This window comes from Dicentrarchus labrax, unplaced genomic scaffold (assembly GCF_905237075.1).
Source record: "Dicentrarchus labrax unplaced genomic scaffold, dlabrax2021, whole genome shotgun sequence".
Lineage (NCBI taxonomy): Eukaryota > Metazoa > Chordata > Actinopteri > Moronidae > Dicentrarchus > Dicentrarchus labrax.
In genome coordinates, this window is record NW_026136712.1 from 259,473 (window position 1) to 280,162 (window position 20,690).

The 20,690-nt window shown below is 43.5% G+C and overlaps 2 protein-coding genes across 10 annotated transcripts in view; one reads left to right on the forward strand and one right to left on the reverse strand.

The window, feature by feature from the left end:
• LOC127373071 (uncharacterized) overlaps positions 1–20,690 on the forward strand; it is a 395,753-nt gene that overhangs the window by 117,996 nt on the left and 257,067 nt on the right. The window lies entirely within an intron of this gene.
• Positions 1–20,690, reverse strand: part of ryr2a (ryanodine receptor 2a (cardiac)) — a 324,810-nt gene that overhangs the window by 64,132 nt on the left and 239,988 nt on the right. For all 6 annotated transcript variants that reach the window (XM_051417108.1, XM_051417109.1, XM_051417107.1 and 3 more), the window contains 12 exons: positions 19,595–19,682; positions 13,032–13,124; positions 12,669–12,839; positions 7,024–7,083; positions 6,725–6,859; positions 6,371–6,483; positions 6,008–6,104; positions 4,095–4,201; positions 3,517–3,568; positions 3,341–3,391; positions 3,142–3,241; positions 1,180–1,259 (listed from right to left, as the gene is read on the reverse strand). In XM_051417108.1, coding sequence (XP_051273068.1) covers positions 1,180–1,259; positions 3,142–3,241; positions 3,341–3,391; positions 3,517–3,568; positions 4,095–4,201; positions 6,008–6,104; positions 6,371–6,483; positions 6,725–6,859; positions 7,024–7,083; positions 12,669–12,839; positions 13,032–13,124; positions 19,595–19,682 — 1,147 coding nt within the window. The remainder of the gene's footprint in view (positions 1–1,179; positions 1,260–3,141; positions 3,242–3,340; positions 3,392–3,516; positions 3,569–4,094; positions 4,202–6,007; positions 6,105–6,370; positions 6,484–6,724; positions 6,860–7,023; positions 7,084–12,668; positions 12,840–13,031; positions 13,125–19,594; positions 19,683–20,690) is intronic.

Here is a 20,690-nt window from a genome sequence, read left to right on the forward strand (position 1 = left end):
AGGTGGTGTTGTACTGGACTGTTTTTTGTGCACTTAACTTTTATTTCCTTATGCAGTCATATAGAAGTGAACATACAAACATGATACGACGATGTAACAAATGCAGGCATCACATTGACTTTTCATATTTGGGTATGTAAATAGAGATCTCACAGACAGACACCCAATTAACCTTATTCTTATCAATATACAATCACCCATATGTTAAACCATACCCACTGGGAAACTTACATAAAAGAGGGTTAAGAGAAAGTTTTGAACAAGGGGTCCTATGTCATGTTATACTGTTAAAATAAATTAAGTAAATGTTCACACCTTGCTGGATTTAACTAACGACTACTAGTCTACTAGGAAAATCTTTAGTCTGGGGCAGCACTACCAGCATTACACTTTAAAAATGTCATTGCTGACAAACCAAATTCATTCTGAGGATTGTCACATGATTTCCCCACAAAAAATGTCCAAAATATTTAGCCATCTTTCCACCCACAGTAAGTAATAAAGTCTAAGTCTAGGTTTTTAAGTTTGCCATACTTCTGAAACCCGGGCCGCTGCAGCAACTCCGTACATGGGTCACCAGCTCCACCGACTGAGCTAACCGGGTGCCCAAGTAATTTCAATTTGACTATCTGGGTACATGCCTTTATCTCCTTCAGTAATTTTTTCTGAACCCAATAAATAAAGCCATAGCATATCTGAAGCCCTCTCTGGACCATTAAAACCTAACCAGGCTGTCTTAGCTGTGATAGCTACATACCCAACAGCATCATTACTTACAACTTGGAGTCAGATATTACTCCATAATCATTTTAAACTTGCATAATGGAAGGCACTGAGGAGACAAAATCGCTGACATACAGCATTACATCATCTGCGAAATAGGCATTTTATTTATTTACATACATGAAGGGGGAGAATATTAGAACCAACTCTGAATATAACGCAGTCCAGTATTACACCTTCACTAACTATAGCCTCAATACTAAAACACACACATTTAATTAACTTCTGACAGAGTCAAAGACAACTTATAGGCATCATGCAAATAAAAACTATGACAGAACAGGTGTATTTAAAGGTGTACTTAATAAAGTGACCACTGAGTGCATAGCTTTCAAATACAATGAGAAAAGTAACAATGTTAGTCACAATAAAACTGGCAACTGAAGACTAAAATACCTGCTGTACAGTAGAGTTTCCTCCATTGAGAATAGCGATGCCCAATTTCAGAGTAGAGGCCACCATGGGACCCATCTCACCTGGTGAAAAGGAATCACACAGAGAAAATAACATTAGTCTTCTAAATACCACAGTGCAGGATCACTGCAGGTAGTCAAACAACTCCACAGTGGCAAAGCCCCAGGGATTGATGAGATTCGGACAGAAATGCAGAAGGCTCTGGGTGTTGAGGGGCTGTCTTGGTTGACACTTTTCAACATTGTGTGGAAGTCAGGGACAGCGCCGAAGGAGTGGCGGACTGGGGTGGTGGTTCCCCTATTTAAAAAGTGGGACCAGAGGGTGTGTGCAAACTACAGAGGCATCACAATACTCAGCCTCCCTGGGAAAGTTTACTCTAAGGTGCTGGAAAGGAGGTTTCGGTTGATTGTCGAACCTCTGATTGAAGAGGAACAGTGCAAGTTCCATCCTGGTCGTGGAACAACAGACCAACTCTTCATTCTCGCAGGTTTCTTGGAAGGGGCCTGGGAATATGCCCATCCGGTCCATTGTGGATTTGGAGAAGGCATATGACCGAGTTCCCCAGAATATCCTGTTGGAGGTGCTGCGGGAGTATGGGGTCAGGGGGTCACTTCTCAGGACCATCCAATCCCTGTATTTCCAAAGCGGGAGTTGTGTCCGGATACTTGATCGTAAGTCAGACTCGTTTCCAGTGGGTGTTGGCCTCTGCCAGGGCTGCGCTTTGTAACCAATCCTGTTTGTGATTTTCATGGACAGGATATTGAGGCGCAGTCACGGGGGGGAGGGGTTGCAGTTTGGTGGGCTGAGGATTACATCGCTACTTTTTGCAGATGATGTCCTGATCGCATCATAGGCATGTGACCTTCAGCACTCACTGGATTGGTTCGCAGCTGAGTGTCAAGCAGCTGGGATGAGGATCAGCAGGTCTAAATCCGAGGCCATGGTTCTCAGCAGGAAATTGATGGATTGTCTACTCCGGGTAGGGAATGAGTCCTTACCCCAAGTGAAGGAGTTCAATTACCTCAGGGGTTTTGTTCACCAGTGAGGGTAGAATGAAGCAGGAGATTGGACGGAGAATCAGGGCAGCAGGGGCGGTATTGCGGTCCCTTTATCGCACTGTTGTCACGAAAAGTGAGTTGAGGCGAAAGGCAAAGCTCTCAATTCAATTCAATTAAATTTTATTTTATTTGCATAGCGCCAATTCATAACAGAAGTTATCTCAGGACACTTCTCGAATAGAGCAGGTCTAGACCGAACTCCTTATGACATTATTTACAGAGACCCAACAGTACCACCATGAGCAAGCACTTGGCGACGGGGGCAATCTACCGGTCGATCTTTGTTCCAACCCTCACCTATAGTCATGAGGAATGGGTCATGACCGAAAGAACGTGATTGCAGCTACAAGCGGCCGAAATGGGTTTCCTCAGCACTATAAGTGACTATACAGCACATTCAATCAACTTTAGTTATAATATAGTAGTGTAACTGGAGGTGGGAGGCAGGAACATCTTCATAGATAAAGATGGATGACAGGAGAGGTCATAAAGCCTGCTTCCTCCATGTTAACATATGGGATATGGGTCAAATCAAAGTACACTTCAAATACAGTTTTTCAAATATGGTTTTCATTTTAGGTAGTTCTCATCATGTTGATGTATGTTCAGGATCAGCATGGTTTTAATTAGTTATTAGAAGCTATAAAAAGCTTGTTTGTTTTCACAACATGATTGACAGCCGAGTCGGCCGGGCAGATGGTTGGGACTTATACCGGGGAGCTGAACCCAATCACTACTGTGCAGACTCTGGCCCTGAGTGGCAGCAAATGGCAGCACCCTTATCCAAGATATTATGGTTTCTTTTTTCTACAGTGGGGGGTTAGTAGAGACGTGATGGCCATCTTTTATATGTCGATGGGCAGGACTAACAGTAAGTAAAACCTACCTTTGCAAGCACTGATGGTTTGAAGCACCATCTCAGCAGCTCCACGGTCATGTAATCGAGCCTGTTGATACAACAGCTTTTGCTTCTCCATCTCTTTCTCCTATTTATGTGAAACAGGATACATAAATGACAGGCAGCAGCATACCAGTTTAGACAAGACCCTCATGGGGACTGACAAACAGAGTGACTGATCACCTACTTCAAAACTCTTCACTTCCTCTCCATCCTCATCCTCTTCATCATGGCAACTCTAAGGGAGCAAGGAGTAAAGTGGACAGCAGAAGAATAATATGTTGCAATATGCTGTGATAAGCCAGCCAATTCACTTCTAAGTAATAAAAAAGGTTCCTAGTACTGGTATTCAATAGCTGGTACCTTAGCCATGATGTCAGCATAGGCCATGTAGAGATTATCCTCATCCAGTTTACTGCAACAGGAAATACACACGCACACACACACTATCACAGTTTGACTGTCCACATCATTGGCTGAGCAGGTTTTATTATTTAAGCTGCATTAAGCGATTCTATTTTTATTGCAACATTGACATAAACTACTCTGGTTATGCGAGAGGTCCACTGCTGTTGGTCCCACTGAAAATCAAATGCAAACCATGAGCAACCTCTCCACGCTCAGCAGCTCCCAAAAACCTACTGTAAACTGTATTAGTCCAGAGTGAAACAGATTTGGAGATAAACAAGTGACTGGTGACAGAAGTGAAACATTTAGTAACATTTATGTATTAAGTCAGATCGATCAAGATACCTTTTCTCAAGAGCTGGCAGGGTTAAACACCAGTAAATGTTGGCCAGACGTGACGTTGACCAGATATCATGTGACTGCCATTATTTACTAGACGTGTAACTAGGCAGTTATTTGCTAAAATATTAACTTATTATGGAGCAGATGCCTCACATTTGGTTGAAACCTGTATTTTACATATGGGAACCCACCACTTCTCTGTGAGGGCTGTTCTGCTGAACAGCTGAATGAGCTGATGCAGTGGATCAATGTGTTTCACCCCCTCCTCTTCATCAGATGGCTCCTGTTCACCTGGTTTCTGAAATAGACACACATTCAGAATCACAGGAGAATCTACGATGCACAAAACAATAAACTTAAGGATCAGTGTGTAACATTTAGGAGATCTATTGGTAAATGGACCAGTATTTGTATAGCGCCTTTTTAGTGTTCTGACTGTAGGGCCTCAGCCTTTTCAAAATGGCAACTGGGACTGCAAACTTTTCCTTGTCTCCTTAGACAAAGGAAAACCCAGTTAAACTCAACTTCCCAGGGTCCTTAGCTTTTCACACCTGGATGTGAAATCCGGCTACAGACCCAGCTGTCAGACGCCATTGGTCAAACTGGCCGCTGACCAGCGATGTTACTTTTGTAAATAAATACAGCTGAGAGACGCATCTGTGTCTCTCTTTGTGAACTTTCGGTTTACTATTTGGAGATACCCACTCAAGGAGTTTTCCCTCCTTTTTGGACACAGCCATCACAGTTTCTCTGATCCGCCATTTAGCCATGGTAGAAAAGTTTAACTTCGTTTTGCTCCAATATACCAGTAAGTTTGCTGCACACTACAGCAAACCTCCTCTACTGAAGAACGGACCAAGGCAACCAGCTTCCCTTTTTCCCATCTCTTCACGTCGACGATCGCCTGAAATTTCGCCTCGCTGCCGTGCCTAAGGAGAACGGGAAATTTATTTTTTCGCTGACAAGCGTTAAGATAAAGGACCAGCCCGCATCACTGTTCCTCGCCGCTCAACGCAACAGGAATTACGCACACAGCAGCGGGATCACACAGAGTGATTCCCTCAAGTAAGGCTGACATTCTGGGCAGATTTAGTTTCTCGCTCTCTTTTCCTCGACTGACTTAGGAACCTACACACACGTAGAGTGATTATAACTGCGGTTCAGAGCCGTTCAGGCCGGTGTGGTTAAACACACGTGCACACATACTTGTATATAGTTTCCACAATTCATTAGGACTTTTGTTTTATGTTTTTGGTTATATTGTGTGAAATTGATTGTATGTTTAGCATTGCTAGAATATAAGTTCTGTAATATTGGACCAGAAGTGCCCTTTGGTTGTTTTTACTTGAATGTTGTGTGGAAACCAGCCTCTGCTACGCCAAGAACTCTAAAGCTTTCCTTCAGCCTGTTTGTTACCTTCTTAGGGTCACAACCTTACTGTAATCAGATTACAGTTAGAGTTGTGGTCTGAGAATTGGAACTAATACCCATTTATTTTGATTATTTAATTGTTAATTAAAGAATCATAATTTATGGTAGATGATACTTAGATCAATAGATCTGCTATCGTTTCCCTCTGTTTAGAGGGTGGTGCCCAAGGAGTTTAAAGCTAATATTTATAACATTAAATCTAAAGATTATATTTGATAGACAGACTATTGATCCAAACAACTTGTTGCACCTACATGACCTGTTCCTACAGTAGCCCAGAAGGGACAAACCAAACACTGTCTTCTAGATAGGGGCATTGTTGTGTTTCATGGCCACCATAGGAGTTGCAATCTGCAATTACACCGCTAGATGCCACTAAATCCTACACACTGGACCTTTAAAGGACAAGTCTGTAGGATTTTGTAGCATATAGCTGTGAAGTTGCAGACTGCAACCAACTGAACAACTGTTCTGTTGGTAGGAGGACCTACAGTGGCTGCGAAACTCATAAAAAGCACCCTTCTAAAACCAGTGTTCGATTTATCCATACTGTGCTATTGTAGAAACATGGCAGTTCTACATGGCGGACTCCGTGGAAGAGGACCTGTACCCTTTGCAGATAAAATGGGTTAAAATAATTCCACTTGTTTTAGATTTATTTGAATAAACTTACAGCAAGGTCCTCTATGAGTTTATCTTCAAAGTAGTGTTCCTCTGCCTCAATCCAGGACTTCTCATAGCCCTGCAGGAACAAGTTGACAGCCCGGTGCCTAGTTTGGGAGCGATACAGTACACAGATAAAATAATATATAATGACAGGTGAAGATAGACAGTAAGGGGGGGGAAGCAAAGGTGCACCGACTGTATTCGAACCCAGGCTGCTGCAGTAAGGATTCAGTCTTAGTACATGGGGTGCCAGTTCTTACAGGGGAGCTACTACTAGGGCATCCCAACCAATCTTTTTTTAAATGTACAGTACACACACGTATATCTTGTATATGTGCGTTGATGTGTGCAGGACGGGTGCATAATTTACCTTGGTAGGTTATAGAGTGGCGCCATCCTGAAGCAAGCAACCACTGCTCTCTTCCTCTGTTTGGACAGCAGTTTGTGCCACACAGCCTTCTTACTGCGCTGAGGATGTTCAACCTAAACACACAAACTGACCACTCAGTACAAAAGACATTCCATTCATGTAGCTCATCGTCTGGAGGTCACAATCCCCACACCTCAAGGACAATTGTTAGTGCAAAGTGCATTTGCAAACATTATTGTCTTTAAGCAGACAAACTTATATATATTTTTAATATATATAACTTTAATAACCAATCACATCAACTCTTAAGAGGAGATTCCAGGCCAGCTTCTCTTGTGTCACACATACACAAACCTGGTCTAGGTGGAAGAGGACATGAGCGATATCCAGGACTCTCTCTACAGTCTTTTCTGGATCAGAAGTGTCCTCACAGTGGTTTGGGAGGTCTTTGTACAGAGCCATTTGCCAACGAATAGCTGGGTCCTCCAGCTGTACAAGACACACATATAAAGTCACAAATGCACAGAGGACATGCATTAAAATGTGTGTTGAGGCTGTGCACTTCTGTTATTATTTAATATAAATCATGACATTATCTTCAGATTATCCCAGATATACTGACTCTCTTAATTACAGGCTCAAAGTGCTCCTACCTTTCCTTGTAAATGGAGATTGTTTCTGATGATCTCTCGAACTTCATCCTCTGTATCTTTCTGTGGAGAGAGTAAATGCACGGTCCATTGAGAGACAGAGGCAACCATTACAAATTTAAAGTCAATTGGCTGCCATATTAAATCATCACAAGGCAAAGGCAAGGCAAGGCAAATTCATACATGAGGCAGTTTCAAAGTGCTTTTCAGAGATTTAAACTTAAAAGCACTGGAACAAACTTCAAAAGATTGAATGATATATGGTGATATTTCTCTGGAATTGTAATGGAAGTTAAGGGCTGTCCATGTCAAGAATAATAACTTAAACAATAACCATATATATACCAATAACGATGCCAGCATCCACACTGATGAACAATAACATTGTGGGCCCCAAGCTCTCCAGCTGTGTCAACAGCTTAGGAAAATGTATACTGAAGAGCTGTTGTGGTTGCATATAGAAACAAAAAGAAATCAGAAGGATATGGGTTTACGAATATCTTCAAAGATGAGAGGAGTTAGGAGAATCCAAAACTCTGTTGTGAGCGTTGTCATCTTTTGAAAACAAATTTTATTCTTACTTTGGTAAAAGAAAGTAAGGACCAAACAAACTTTGGCGCCAAACATTTGTTAAACATCACTTAAACAATGTATATCTTTACTCGAAAAAAACAAAAGATAAAAGATATGATCAGTGATAACCGAAGTCTGGTTGGAGAAATGCAACCAAATTCATCATTTGATTGTCTAATTCTTGTTCAATAACATACTAATATATGTACTATTTACATCCTTGTTTAAAAAAATAATAAAAATGATGTGGTGTTCTCTAGATGCAGAAATGCACTTAAATAAAACACACTAATGTCAATTCCCATTCTTCCCCACACGTTCCACTACAATATTCGGATCGTTGATACAGTTTGCCTAGCTAATTGTTAACTTACATTCAAAATAGGGTGAGATTTGATCTATATTTAACAAATCACAGAATAGAATAATTACACAATTTCAATGAGGGGAAGGTGCATGCAGTACGGATACATATACTTTACCATTTATTTATTAAATTTTTTATATCACTAATTCCACTAATATTCTCGAGTTAACAGGGTATGGGACAGGGTATGAGAGGTAAGCAACAGGCTGACATGTGGGGAAGTGGGAAGTTATGTTCCCACAGCAGGTTAAGAACCGGAGATAGTGGATAGGGGAAGTGTATGATGCATGATAACCTAAGATGGCGCCACGAACGGTCGTCTGGGTGTGGTCGTGTGCTTTGTTTTTTCTTGTTTTGTGTGTTAATTCAGTTTTCGGCTGTGACACCCGAAGCTCTTTCACTAGAGAAGAGCTCATGAACATCAGCAACAACTCCAGCTGATCTCTTTCCCACTTTTCTTCTTTCTTCCGTGGAATTATTGGACATTGTGGTCAAAGGTGTGCTCACCTTTGCTCACGCAGTGAAACGCAGGAGGAGAGGGAAACCTGCCGGTGCGCTTGTGCGTCTCTGCCAGCACGGACATCGCACACCGTTACCTGGAATATTCCTCTCCAACGTGCGTTCACTGTGCAATAAAATGGATGAACTTCAGCTACTGGTGGGGAAAAACAGAGACTTTTCCTCTTCTTCTGTTTTATGCTTTACGGAGACGTGGCTGTGGGGATCGATATAGGACTCTGCGCTGCAGCTGGCAGGCTTCCAACTCTTCAGAGCGGATTGTGACACAGAACTCTCCGGCAAAACAAAGGGTGGAGGTATCTGTTTTTACACCAACAGTAGCTAATGTAATGTTGTGACAGTGATCCAACAGTACAGCTTCCCTAATCTGGAATATTTCGTCATAAACTGTAAACCTTTTTACTCGCCCTGTGAGTTTGTTTTATTCATTCTGGTCGGTGTTTACATTCCACTGCAGGCAAACGTGCAGGAGGCACAACGCACGCTCGCCGACCAGATACTGTGTGTGGAGCGGACTAACCCGGACTCTTTAGTTATTGTCCTTGGTGACTTTAACAAAGGAAACCTCAGTCACGAACTTCCAAAATACAAACAGTTTATTAAATACCTGACCAGAGAGGAGAACACACTCGATCACTGTTACACTACAGTCAGCAGAGCTTATCACGCCGTCCCCCGCGCCGCACTGGGCCTTTCTGACCACGTCATGGTCCGCCTGATTCCTACATACAGGCAGAAATTAAAACTCTGTAAAGCTGTTGTGAGGACATCAAAGCAGTGGTCCAGTGAAGCTGTGGAGGATCTTCAGGCGTGTTTGGACTCTACTGACTGGGATGTGTTCAGGACTGCTACTGAAAGTCTTGATGAGTACAGAGAGGCTGTGACATCATATATCAGCTTCTGTGAGGACTGCTGTTTACCATCATGCACCAGGGTGAGTTATAACAATGACAAACCCTGGTTCACAGCCAAACTCAGACAGTTACAGTTGCAGAAGGAGCAAGCGTTCAGGAGTGGGGACAGGGACAGGTTTAAGAAGTCAAAGTACAAGTTTAGCAAGGCAGTGAGAGAAGCTAAACGGCAGTACTCTGAGAAACTTCAACATCTGTTCTCAGCCAAGGACTCTGGTTCTGTCTGGAAGGGGCTCAGACAGATAACCAACCTCAAACCTAAAACCCCCCACTCCATCAACGACTTGCGCCTGGTAAACGATCTGAATGAGTTTTACTGTCGCTCCGACAGACAAACTAACATTCCTGACACCATCCCGTGACACCCCTCCCCCAGCTCAGCAGGAGCCTGGGCCACTTCACAACCCCACACCCCTGTGAATCCCTCCTCCTCCACCACAGTGACGACTCTCTGCCTTCAAGAGAGGGAAGTCAACAGGCTCTTTAAGAGGCAGAACCCCCGCAAAGCGACCGGACCAGACTCTGTCTCTCCATCCACCCTGAAGCACTGTGCTGACCAGCTGTCTCTGGTGTTTACTGACATCTTCAACACCTCACTGGAGACATGTCATGTGCCAGCCTGCTTCAAAACATCCACCATCATCCCTGCACTGGATCCCCCCCAGGCTGCATTCTTTCTCCTCTGCTCTTCTCCCTGTACACCTCCCTGGTTGGTGGAGATGATACACATTCACACACCGATGCACAGCATCGGGAGCAATTTGGGGTTCAGTATCTTGCTCAAGGATGCTTCATCATGTGGTGGGAGGAGTCAGGGATCAAACCAACAACCTTCCAATTAGTGGACGACCCGCTCTGCCTCTGCACCACAGCCGCCCCATGGTGCACTTCTACACCGCCATCATTGATCCTCACTTCTTCCATCACCATCTGGTACACTGCTGCCACTGCCAAGGACAAGGGCAGACTGCAGCAAATCATTCGATCTGCTGAGAAGGTGATCAGCTGCAATCTGCCATCCCTACAGGACCTGTACGCCTCTAGGACCCCGAGGCATGCAGGCAAGATTATGGCTGACCCCTCCCACCCCGGACACAAACTCTTTGTAACACTTCCCTCTGGAAGGAGGCTGCGATCCATCAGGACCAAAACCTCACAACGTTTCATTCCATCTGCAGCTGGCCTCATTAACAAGGCCGGAACCCCCTTTGACACTGACTCTTATACCCACCCTATATGCATTACATTAATGCACTCCCGTCTTCTGTACAGTCTTCTTATCTTTCTGATCTTTATTTATTTATATTTTTAAAAGTACTTTATTCTTGTGTGATTTTTGTGTGATTTGTATATTTTTGTGTGATTGTATATTTTAAGCACCATTGCACCAAGACAAATTTCTTGTATGTGTAAAAACCTACCTGGCAATAAATCTGATTCTAATTCTGATTCTGTATCACTCAAGCTTTGCAACCAAAGTCAGAGGTGCAGCTATTTGAAAAAAAAAAAAAAAAGCTGCACCTTTTTACATGAAAAACAATTGTAGACAAAGAAGGTTGCATATCTTGATAGATCGTCCACAAGGAGTCTCCCATGAAATACCCCAAATGATTTTCTGAACACGTTCATTAACAATACAAATATCCTGTACATATGGAGAACAATGAATCCTTCGGGTAGGGACTACAAAACCAAATGAAAGTACTAGACAAAGAAAAAGCACAATCCCCCTCTATTGTTCTTCACAGGAAAAGAGCAACACTAAAATATGAATACAACAAAACGGTATCAGCAAAGATAAGTAAAGCATGCAAAGCCACACAAACTACTAGCTAGACAGCTCAGGAAAATGGGAAATGACCGGATCATACACAGGATAAGGGCTTATGAAAATACAATACTCACAAAGACATAAATGACAGAACAATTAATGACTTCCTAGACAAATGTGAGCTACCCAGACTAAAAAAGAAAGACTGTGATACACTGAATACTGAATTTACTATTTCTGAAATTCAGAACGCCATTCCTTCACCTAAAAGTAATAAAACACCTGGTCCCAATGGATTTGCAGGGAAACTATATAAAACCTTTAGCCAAACCCTATCCCCCACTTATTAAAACTATATGAACAAGCCCAGACTAATGTTAGTTTACCGCCCACTTTGACTAAGGCTGTGATTACAGTGATTCATAAAAAAGGTAAGGACCCACAGAAAGTAGGCGCGTACCGTCCTTTTTCGCTCCTCAATGTTGATGGAAAATTATTTTCTGCTACCGAATCAACTGGGGAAAAAAAGAATCTTAATGCCAATCTATATGAATAATTTAGCACATCTAGGTGATTTTCAATTTAAAATCCCCCAACGACAAAATTACGTACTTAGGGATTCAAGTCACAAAACATTACTCCTCTCTCTTCCAAGAAAACTTCCCCCACCTTTAATAGAAAAATTATGGACTAAATTATCGTTTTGGGAAACTCTTCCAATGTCTTTAATTGGGAGAGTTAATGCTATAAAAGATTGTATTTCATTAGATTCCTACAATTTAACAAGACCTGGAAACCCCTCATAACATATCTTGCAAATGTAAATCCAGTAAAGCAATCCACACTTTAGTACATACTAATCACAACAGATATGACTGAACAGTGAAGGTTGATGTATAGACTACTAACGAAAAGGACAAGAGTGATAGGGAGGATGGGAAGGCGATCTCTAGTCAACTAATTTTCTTTTGCTATGAACATAATAGTTTTATTTTTTATTTTTATTTATTTGCTTATTTCTTACCCCTTGTTAGTGCTAACATAGCTTTTTTGTTTATTTGAACAGTTCTTCATCATTTTGTTCTGATATAACCTGTGTGCCTATTACTTGGTTTCCTAGTAACCTCAGTGCCACATGCACAATTGTATGGACTATGAAAATGAGCACTGATTGTAATAATGTAATGTATGTTAAACATATCTGCTCAATAAAAAGATGTTTAACAAAAAAAAAGAGAGAGATAACATGTGAGGTAAACCTGCCCCCTCAGATGTTTGATTGTTTGGTTTGATTGCCTTAGCAACCCAGTAGTAGAGCCTTTGTTTAGATGAGTGCCCTAAACTCTAGGTTGCCCCAGGGTACAGCTGCAAACCCGAAGGGCAAAACAAATTGTCCCTTTTCTCCACCTTGGATCTAAATGGATGAGAAGTCTCCAGCTCTATGGCCTGATTAATATGACTGCGGGACAACCCCTTTGGTAGGAAGGAAGCAGTGGATTTTTCCTACCTGGGTGAAGCGGTTCTTAGCTAGAGCAATGAGCTCTTGTTCTCCGGGGGCACAGATGTTGAGTCCAACAGGCAGCAGGCGCTTCAGAGTGGCAACAATAAGACTTGTCTGCATCGAGTATCGATCTCCCTTCCTCTTCATCTTCTTCCTCTCCTGGTCTGAAACTATTCCCTGAGGCAAAGTCAAACATCAGAAGACAAGAAATACACAGAAGGATGAATAAGTTTTATGTTATGTTCTTCCTGTGTTTTAAATATTTAAATACGAATTGGCACAAACACACACCTAACATGCAATATACATTAAACTTCTGACATGTAAACTTTGATTCCCTCCACACCCCTTCAATCCATTTATCCATACCTTTGACATTTTACACTTGGTGTCAGTGATGAGGAATGACATGTTGTTGATTTCATTCTGGACCACAAAGTTCTGTTCTTCTCTCTTGAAGTTCTACAGATGACAACATGACACCATTCATCACTCCATGGCCATACTGTTATGTTGCTGAGGTTCAGTGACAAGTTATAAAGACCATGACCTTCCACATAGTGTTAAGATGAGATCACATACTGTAGGGTTGGGAGTGGGGTTCAGTTATGTGCACGCTAACATGCAATGTTAAGATGGTGAACATTGTGCCTCCTAAACATTAGCATGTTAGCATTGTCAGAGCTGCTAATATGGCTTTTGACTTTTAGTATTTTTAAAATACAGTCCTTTGTAGGGAGTCATTCGATCCAGTAATAATGATCAAGAATAGTGTAACCAATTTTAGGGATATATAAGTGAATTACAGTATAACAATGAGTTGGACTAGTAATAAGACCACGACCAGAATCAGAAGACACCAAATTCGTTAGGAGCGAGGAATAAATGTTGAGTAGCCACTCTTGTATTTTTACATTGAATAAAGAGAAAACTTCAATTTATACAAAGTTATAAAACAATGACCCAAATGACCAGAAAACAAAAAGTGTGCGCACGAAAAATGAAATAAGAGTGTCCATTGGGGCCCTTCAAAACTGAAAATTGTTGCAGGTGCACCTGATATTAAATGTTCATGGGAGTGTAATGTGAATGTGTGTGACTCCTTGTCTGTGTCTTTTCCCGTCCTCTCAAAAACCTGACCGTTGGTCTGTGTTTCAAAGCCAAGCACGTCGATGTCGGGGCTTGCAGCGGATCACAAGATGGAAGATAAGTGGTTAGCCGACGTAACTCGTCTCCTTCGTTCAGTCACTCGGCTACGGACTCCCAGTAGGTAAGTGCACTGGTCTTATCTTTCTCCTATCACAGTTTAAATCTGGGTTTTTCTCCTTTTTCCGTCCTTTTAGCAGGCAGCTGCCCTAATTCTTGCAGCTGAGATCCGGAGGGGTCTAGTGGTACTAATGTTGACCAAGGGGGCAGCTCTATCAGGTTGTGCCTTCCTCTGCACGCACCTGCTGCATGTCCTCACTTTCCTTTCGATGTCCATAACCATATCTTTGGCCAATAGAATCTGGTCCTCACAAGTTCCAATGTACGGTCAACTCCCATGTGACCCATATGATCATGCAGGCTGGTGAGGACTGTGTCGCAAAGCTCAGCTGGGAGTACAAGCTGGTAAGTTGTCTGGGACCCGACTTGGCGTCGCCTTTACAGGATGTTGTTAAGGAGCTCAAGACGGTTTAGTTAACTGTTGGATATGTTCTCTCTCTTTTTGTGATTTCAGGTCATCTGCTAGCCCCCCTTGTTGTCGGCGGGATAATCCATCCGCATCTCCATTCTGCCTTCCTGGACGATAGAGGAGTTTAAATGAGAATGTGGACAGTGCTGCTAGCCACCTATAGCTGGTCACGTCAAGTTTTGCTGAGGTCAAAATGTAAGTCAGCGGATTGCTATCCATTACAACAGTGAAGTGGTTGCCGTAAAGATAGTCGCTGAAAAACTCTAACTTATGCGCTGGATAGCGACTCTCTCTTCGTGACAGCCCTCTACTTGCATAGCCTATGACTCTAAGTTGGCCCTCTTGCTCCTGATACAACACAGCACGAGCCCGGTGGTGCTGGCGTCGGTGTGCAGTATGAAGGGTTTCTGGGGGTCAGCAAAGGCCAATACAGGGGCAGAAGTGAGGCTATGGATGACTGTCTCAGAGGCTTTCAGGCAAGCTGGCATCCAGCGACTTCTGAAAGGCTCTTTTGGGTCATGGTATGGATCTGTTTTCTGTCTTATGTTTGCTGGTTCTGCTTTTGATTTCTTGTGAAGAGGTGAGTAGCTGGAGGTTAAGTTGTGGAGGGGTTTTACGATGCTGGAGTAGCCCTTAACGAACCTCCTATAGTCCCCAGCGAAACCGAGAAAGGATTTTAACTCTTGTAGGGTCTGGGGGACAGGCCATGTCTTAAGAGCTGCAATCTTCTCGGGGTCAGTCTGAACACCATTTCTGGAGACTACATGACCCAGATAACGAACTGATGTCTGGAAAAAGACACATTTTTCTGGGGATAACTTCAACCCAAACTCTTTGAGACGAGCAAGCACCTTCATCAGTCTTCCTTTGTGCTAATCAAGGGTTCTAGAGAACACTATCACGTCATCAAAGAAGACCAACGCATCTTTCAAGTGCATATTCCCCATGCACCTCTCCATTAATCTTTGAAATGTGCTGGGGGCATTAGTCACACCTTGGGGCATTCTAATGAACTCCCAGAATCCGAGGGGGCACACGGAGGCCGTCTTCGGTTTGTCCGCTTCTTCAACCTCAAACCCCCGAGGAGCTCTTGAATGCGCCTTGGGACAGCCTCAATGTCCTGTGGGTGTTGTGGTCGGGCACGTAGTTTCATCTGAGAGTTTTATGTGGTGTCTTACCTTATCTGTCTGGCCAAAGTCCAGGTCATCATCAGGCATGTTGTTAAGCTGCCGAGTGATGCGTTCCTTCCATTCAAGTGGAATTGGGGAATCACCAAAGTTGAAATTTAAGATGGGCTCTTGGGATGGCTGAGTCTCTGGAGGGGTTCTGATTGCTTGGCTACAGTGGGTACGGAAAGTATTCAGACCCCTTTAAATTTTCACTCTTTGTTTCATTGCAGCCATTTGCTAAAATCATAAAAGTTCATTTTATTTCTCATTAATGTACACTCAGCACCCCATCTTGACAGAAAAAAACAGAAATGTAGAAATTTTTGCAAATTTATTAAAAAAGAAAAACTGAAATATCACATGGTCATAAGTATTCAGACCCTTTGCTGTGACACTCATATTTAACTCACATGCTGTCCATTTCTTCTGATCCTCCTTGAGATGGTCCTGCTCCTTCATTGGAGTCTGTTTAATTAAACTGATTGGACTTGATTAGGAAAGGCACACACCTGTCTATATAAGACCTTACAGCTCACAGTGCATGTCAGAGCAAATGAGAATCATGAGGTCGAAGGAACTGCCCAAGGAGCTCAGAGACAGAATTGTGGCAAGGCAAAGATCTGGCCAAGGTTACAAAAGAATTTCTGCAGCACTCAAGGTTCCTAAGAGCACAGTGGCCTCCATAATCCTTAAATGGAAGAAGTTTGGGATGACCAGAACTCTTCCTAGACCTGGCCGTCCAGCCAAACTGAGCAATCGTGGGAGAAGAGCCTTGGTGAGAGAGGTAAAGAAGAACCCAAAGATCACTGTGGCTGAGCTCCAGAAATGCAGTAGGGAGATGGGAGAAAGTTCCACAAAGTCAACTATCACTGCAGCCCTGCACCAGTCGGGGCTTTATGGCAGAGTGGCCCGACGGAAGCCTCTCCTCAGTGCAAGACATATGAAAGCCTGCATAAAGTTTGCCAAAAAACACACAAAGGACTCCCAGACTATGAGAAATAAGATTCTCGGGTCTGATGAGACCAAGATTGAACTTTTTGGCGTTAATTCTAAGCGGTATGTGTGGAGAAAACCAGGCACTGCTCATCACCTGCCCAATACAATCCCAACAGTGAAACATGGTGGTGGCAGCATCAGGCTATGGGGATGTTTTTCAGCTGCAGGGACAGGACGACTGGTTGCAATTGAAGGAAAGATGAATGCGGCCAAGTACAGAGATATCCTGGAAGAAAACCTCTTCCAGAGTGCTCAGGACCTCAGACTGGGCCGAAGGTTTACCTTCCAACAAGACAATAACCCTAAGCACACAGCTAAAATAACAAAGAAGTGGCTTCGGAACAACTCTGTGACCATTCTTGACTGGCCCAGCCAGAGCCCTGACCTAAACCCAATTGAGCATCTCTGGAGAGATCTGAAAATGGCTGTCCACCAACGTTCACCATCCAACCTGACAGAACTGGAGAGGATCTGCAAGGAAGAATGGCAGAGGATCCCCAAATCCAGGTGTGAAAAACTTGTTGCATCATTCCCAAGAAGACTCATGGCTGTAGTAGCTCAAAAGGGTGCTTCTACTCAATACTGAGCAAAGGGTCTGAATACTTATGACCATGTGATATTTCAGTTTTTCTTTTTTAATAAATTTGCAAAAAAATCTACATTTCTGTTTTTTTCTGTCAAGATGGGGTGCTGAGTGTACATTAATGAGAAATAAAATGAACTTTTTTGATTTTAGCAAATGGCTGCAATGAAACAAAGAGTGAAAAATTTAAAGGGGTCTGAATACTTTTCGCACCCACTGTATGCTATTTTCTTTTGATAGGATGGTCTGATAAGCACTAACTTCTGCAATAGTGCACTTTGCAGGGATGACAACATCGTGGTCAGACTCATTGCTTATGACGACTGGTAGCTTATGGGGCCGTAGCTGAGGAAAATCAAGTAGACCAGCTTTAACTAGCAGGCCACCTGGCAAGGGGGATGATTACGGATACTCAATGACAACTGATTTCTCTTCTTGAAGGCCACTGACAAGGGCACCTCCCTCCACCACTACAGTTTCTCCGGCTGGAATGACTTGAGGGGTCTTGCCTTGCAGTTTCACTACCCCCTGGTAGTTGTTGCTTGCCTGCTTCCGTCTTAGCTCGATAACTTTGAAGACTACTTTGTAGCCATGTGGAAGAGGCTCACAATAGGTCAAGTCAGTTTCTGATTAGTGGTCGAACAATACATATAGGGTGTTCGTGCCTATGAGCATGAGGGACTGTGAAGTGTCAGGGACAACCAAGGCGAGTGTGTTTACATCTATGGTAACCCCTACAAAGTCCCTTGGAAAGGTTATGGTCATTTCTATATAGCCATGGTAAGGCACTAGCTGGCCATTTGCACCTTCCACTTCTAAGAGGTCATGCAGGGGCTTAATCTTCTGCTCTAAAAGATGCTGCTTGTAAAATGACTCAGGTACTCTTGTAACTTGTGAGCCTGAGTCAAGCAGACAGTTGACTTCTTCTCCCCTCACAGTCACTTGAGCTGTACTCTTGATGCCAACCAACCGTTTGGGAAGTCAGAAAGGTTGGTTCGGCTTTGAATGCTGTAGGCCGGAACATGTTTGAGCTTTGACCTTCTCTGCAGGTGTACTGTCTTTGTTGATCTTGGCGGTTTTTCCTCTGTTTTTGTTGTCATTCTTTACGTCTGAGGGACGTTGTTGACTCTCCTCAGCCCCTGTTTGCTTCCTCAAACTGCTTCTTCTTTTCTGCCACTAGAATGGGGTTTGCAGGGTCGGTGCAGCAGGGAGCAATGTGCCCATCTTCGCCGCAGTTAAAACAGTAACAGGGCTTAGGTTTGTATGTCTGTTTCTTTTTAGTCTGTCTTTGCATGCCTGTATCTGCGTCGTGTGACTTTGACACACTGCACTGAGGCCTCCTTGCAGATCCCTTGCTACTACCCCCTTTGTCTCTTTCTGTGACATGAATGTAGTTAGTTGGCTTTGCAGACTAGCCACCTGCTTTCTCAGATCCTTAATAGCACTGATACTGCTCTCATGTTTCTCTGGTTCACAAACATATGCACCATGGAACTGCAACTGAGCTCTTTGCTTTGTGGTGCCAATATGTTTTCTCATACGACTGGTTTTTGCTTGCTGTAGATTCTTCAGAAGGTGGGCTGCTCTTTTTTTGTTCTAGTTGCAGGACACTGAGGAGAGTGTGATCCCAACACCCCCTGCAGAACCGCTTAAGGAGGTGTTTGTCTACCTCTTCACATGTAACTCCCCCCCTTTTCGTGGCTCGGTTTAATGCTAGCTGGAGGCGATGAAGGTAAGTGGATGGTTTCTCACCTGGATCTTGGAGGGTGTTCAGGAACTGAGCGAAAAGCTCCTCCCCATATTCCACAGTCCCAAAGGCCGAGTCTAGGAGCTGCAGGTAGGCTACAGGCGGTGACTCAGGCCGTAAGCCCTTAACTACATCAGATGCTGGTGGGAGCAAACTCTCAAAGATCTTTCTGGATATTTGCTGACGTAACTCGTCGCCTTCGTTCAGTCACTCGGCTCTGGACTCCCAGTAGGTAAGTGCTTATCTTTCTCCTATCACAAGCTGCCCTCATTCTCTGAGCCGGAAAAACAGCGCGCTTGCACTTCACCTCCGAGCTGACAGGCTGAACGTGGCCTGCGTAGCCCCTGATTGGCTGTTGAGGGCTAGGTACCCCCCACGTGGGGTTATGTGAACTGAGTGATGCATTCAAACAGTATAGGACATTTAAAACTTTGCCAATGTTAACGAATAAAAATAAAAAATAAATACTCTCTTTCATCTTTTATTGGTCTCATCTAATTGTGTGTTTTTTCCACCTGGGCTACAATAGCAATAGGTGGACACATACCATTAGATTTTGTCTAGTGCTCCCTTTTCTACTTGTCACTGTGACAGGCAGCAAGGGGCTCCGGGTTGGAATTAAACCCAAGCCTCTGCAGTAGGGACTCAGCCTTTAGTACATGTGGTGCTCTCCCAGGTAAGCTACTGGTAAGCCCCCTGTGAAATTTTAAATAATGAGCACGTTATTGTGCTTCTTTGCATTTTGCACAGTGATTTTCTTACATGAGACTTGGCCCAGAAGATGAAAACCTCGGCCACCATGCGGAACAGATCCTCAGCCTCTGGACTGGACTCTTTCAGCCATCTGGCCCTGTCAGTATATTCAATTCAATTCAATTCAATTCAATTTTATTTGTATAGCGCAAATTCATAACAGAAGTTATCTCAGGACACTTTTCAAATAGAGCAGGTCTAGACCAAACTCTTTATAACATTATTTACAGAGACCCAACAGTACCACCATGAGCAAGCACTTGGCGACAAGGGTAAGGAAAAACTGCCTGTTAAAAGGCAGAAACCTAGGACAGATCCTTCGGCTCTAGGTGGGTGGTCGTCTGTCTCGACCAGTTGGGGTGAGAGAGAGAGAGAGAGAGACACACACAGAGAGAGATAGAGAGACAGACAGACAGGAGCACACCAACAACAGTATTGGCAATGGCAATCTAGCAGGACCATGGCAGGAGGCTCCACCAGGATCGATAAGAACCTGTGAGACGAGAAAGCACAAGAACTCCAGGGAAGAAGTGAAGTTAGTAACATGCATCAATTGGACATGAATGAGTGCAGAAAGAGAGAGAGAGGAAGAGAGGAGCTCAGTGCACCATGGGAAATCCCCCGATAGTCTAGGCCTATACCAGCATAACTAAGGGATGGTTCAGGACTCACCTGATCCAGCCCTAACTATAAGCTTTATCAAAGAGGAACGTCTTAAGCCTACTCTTGAATGTGGAGAGGGTGTCTGCCTTCCGAACCACAACTGGAAGCTGGTTCCATAGGAGAGGAGCTTGGTAACTGAAGGCTCTGGCTCCTGTTCTACTTTTAGAGACTATAGGAACCACAAGTAGCCCAGCATTCAGAGAACGTAGTGTTCTAGAGGGGTAATAGGGTACTATGAGCTCTTTAAGATATGAAGGGGCCTGGCCATGAAGAGCTTTATAGGTGAGGAGGAGGATTTTAAATTCTATTCTACATTTTACAGGGAGCCAGTGCAGAGAAGCTAGTACAGGAGAGATGTGATCTCTTTTTCTAGTTCCTGTCAGTACTCGTGCTGCAGCGTTCTGAATTAATTGGAGCATTTTAATTGACTTATTGGGGCAAC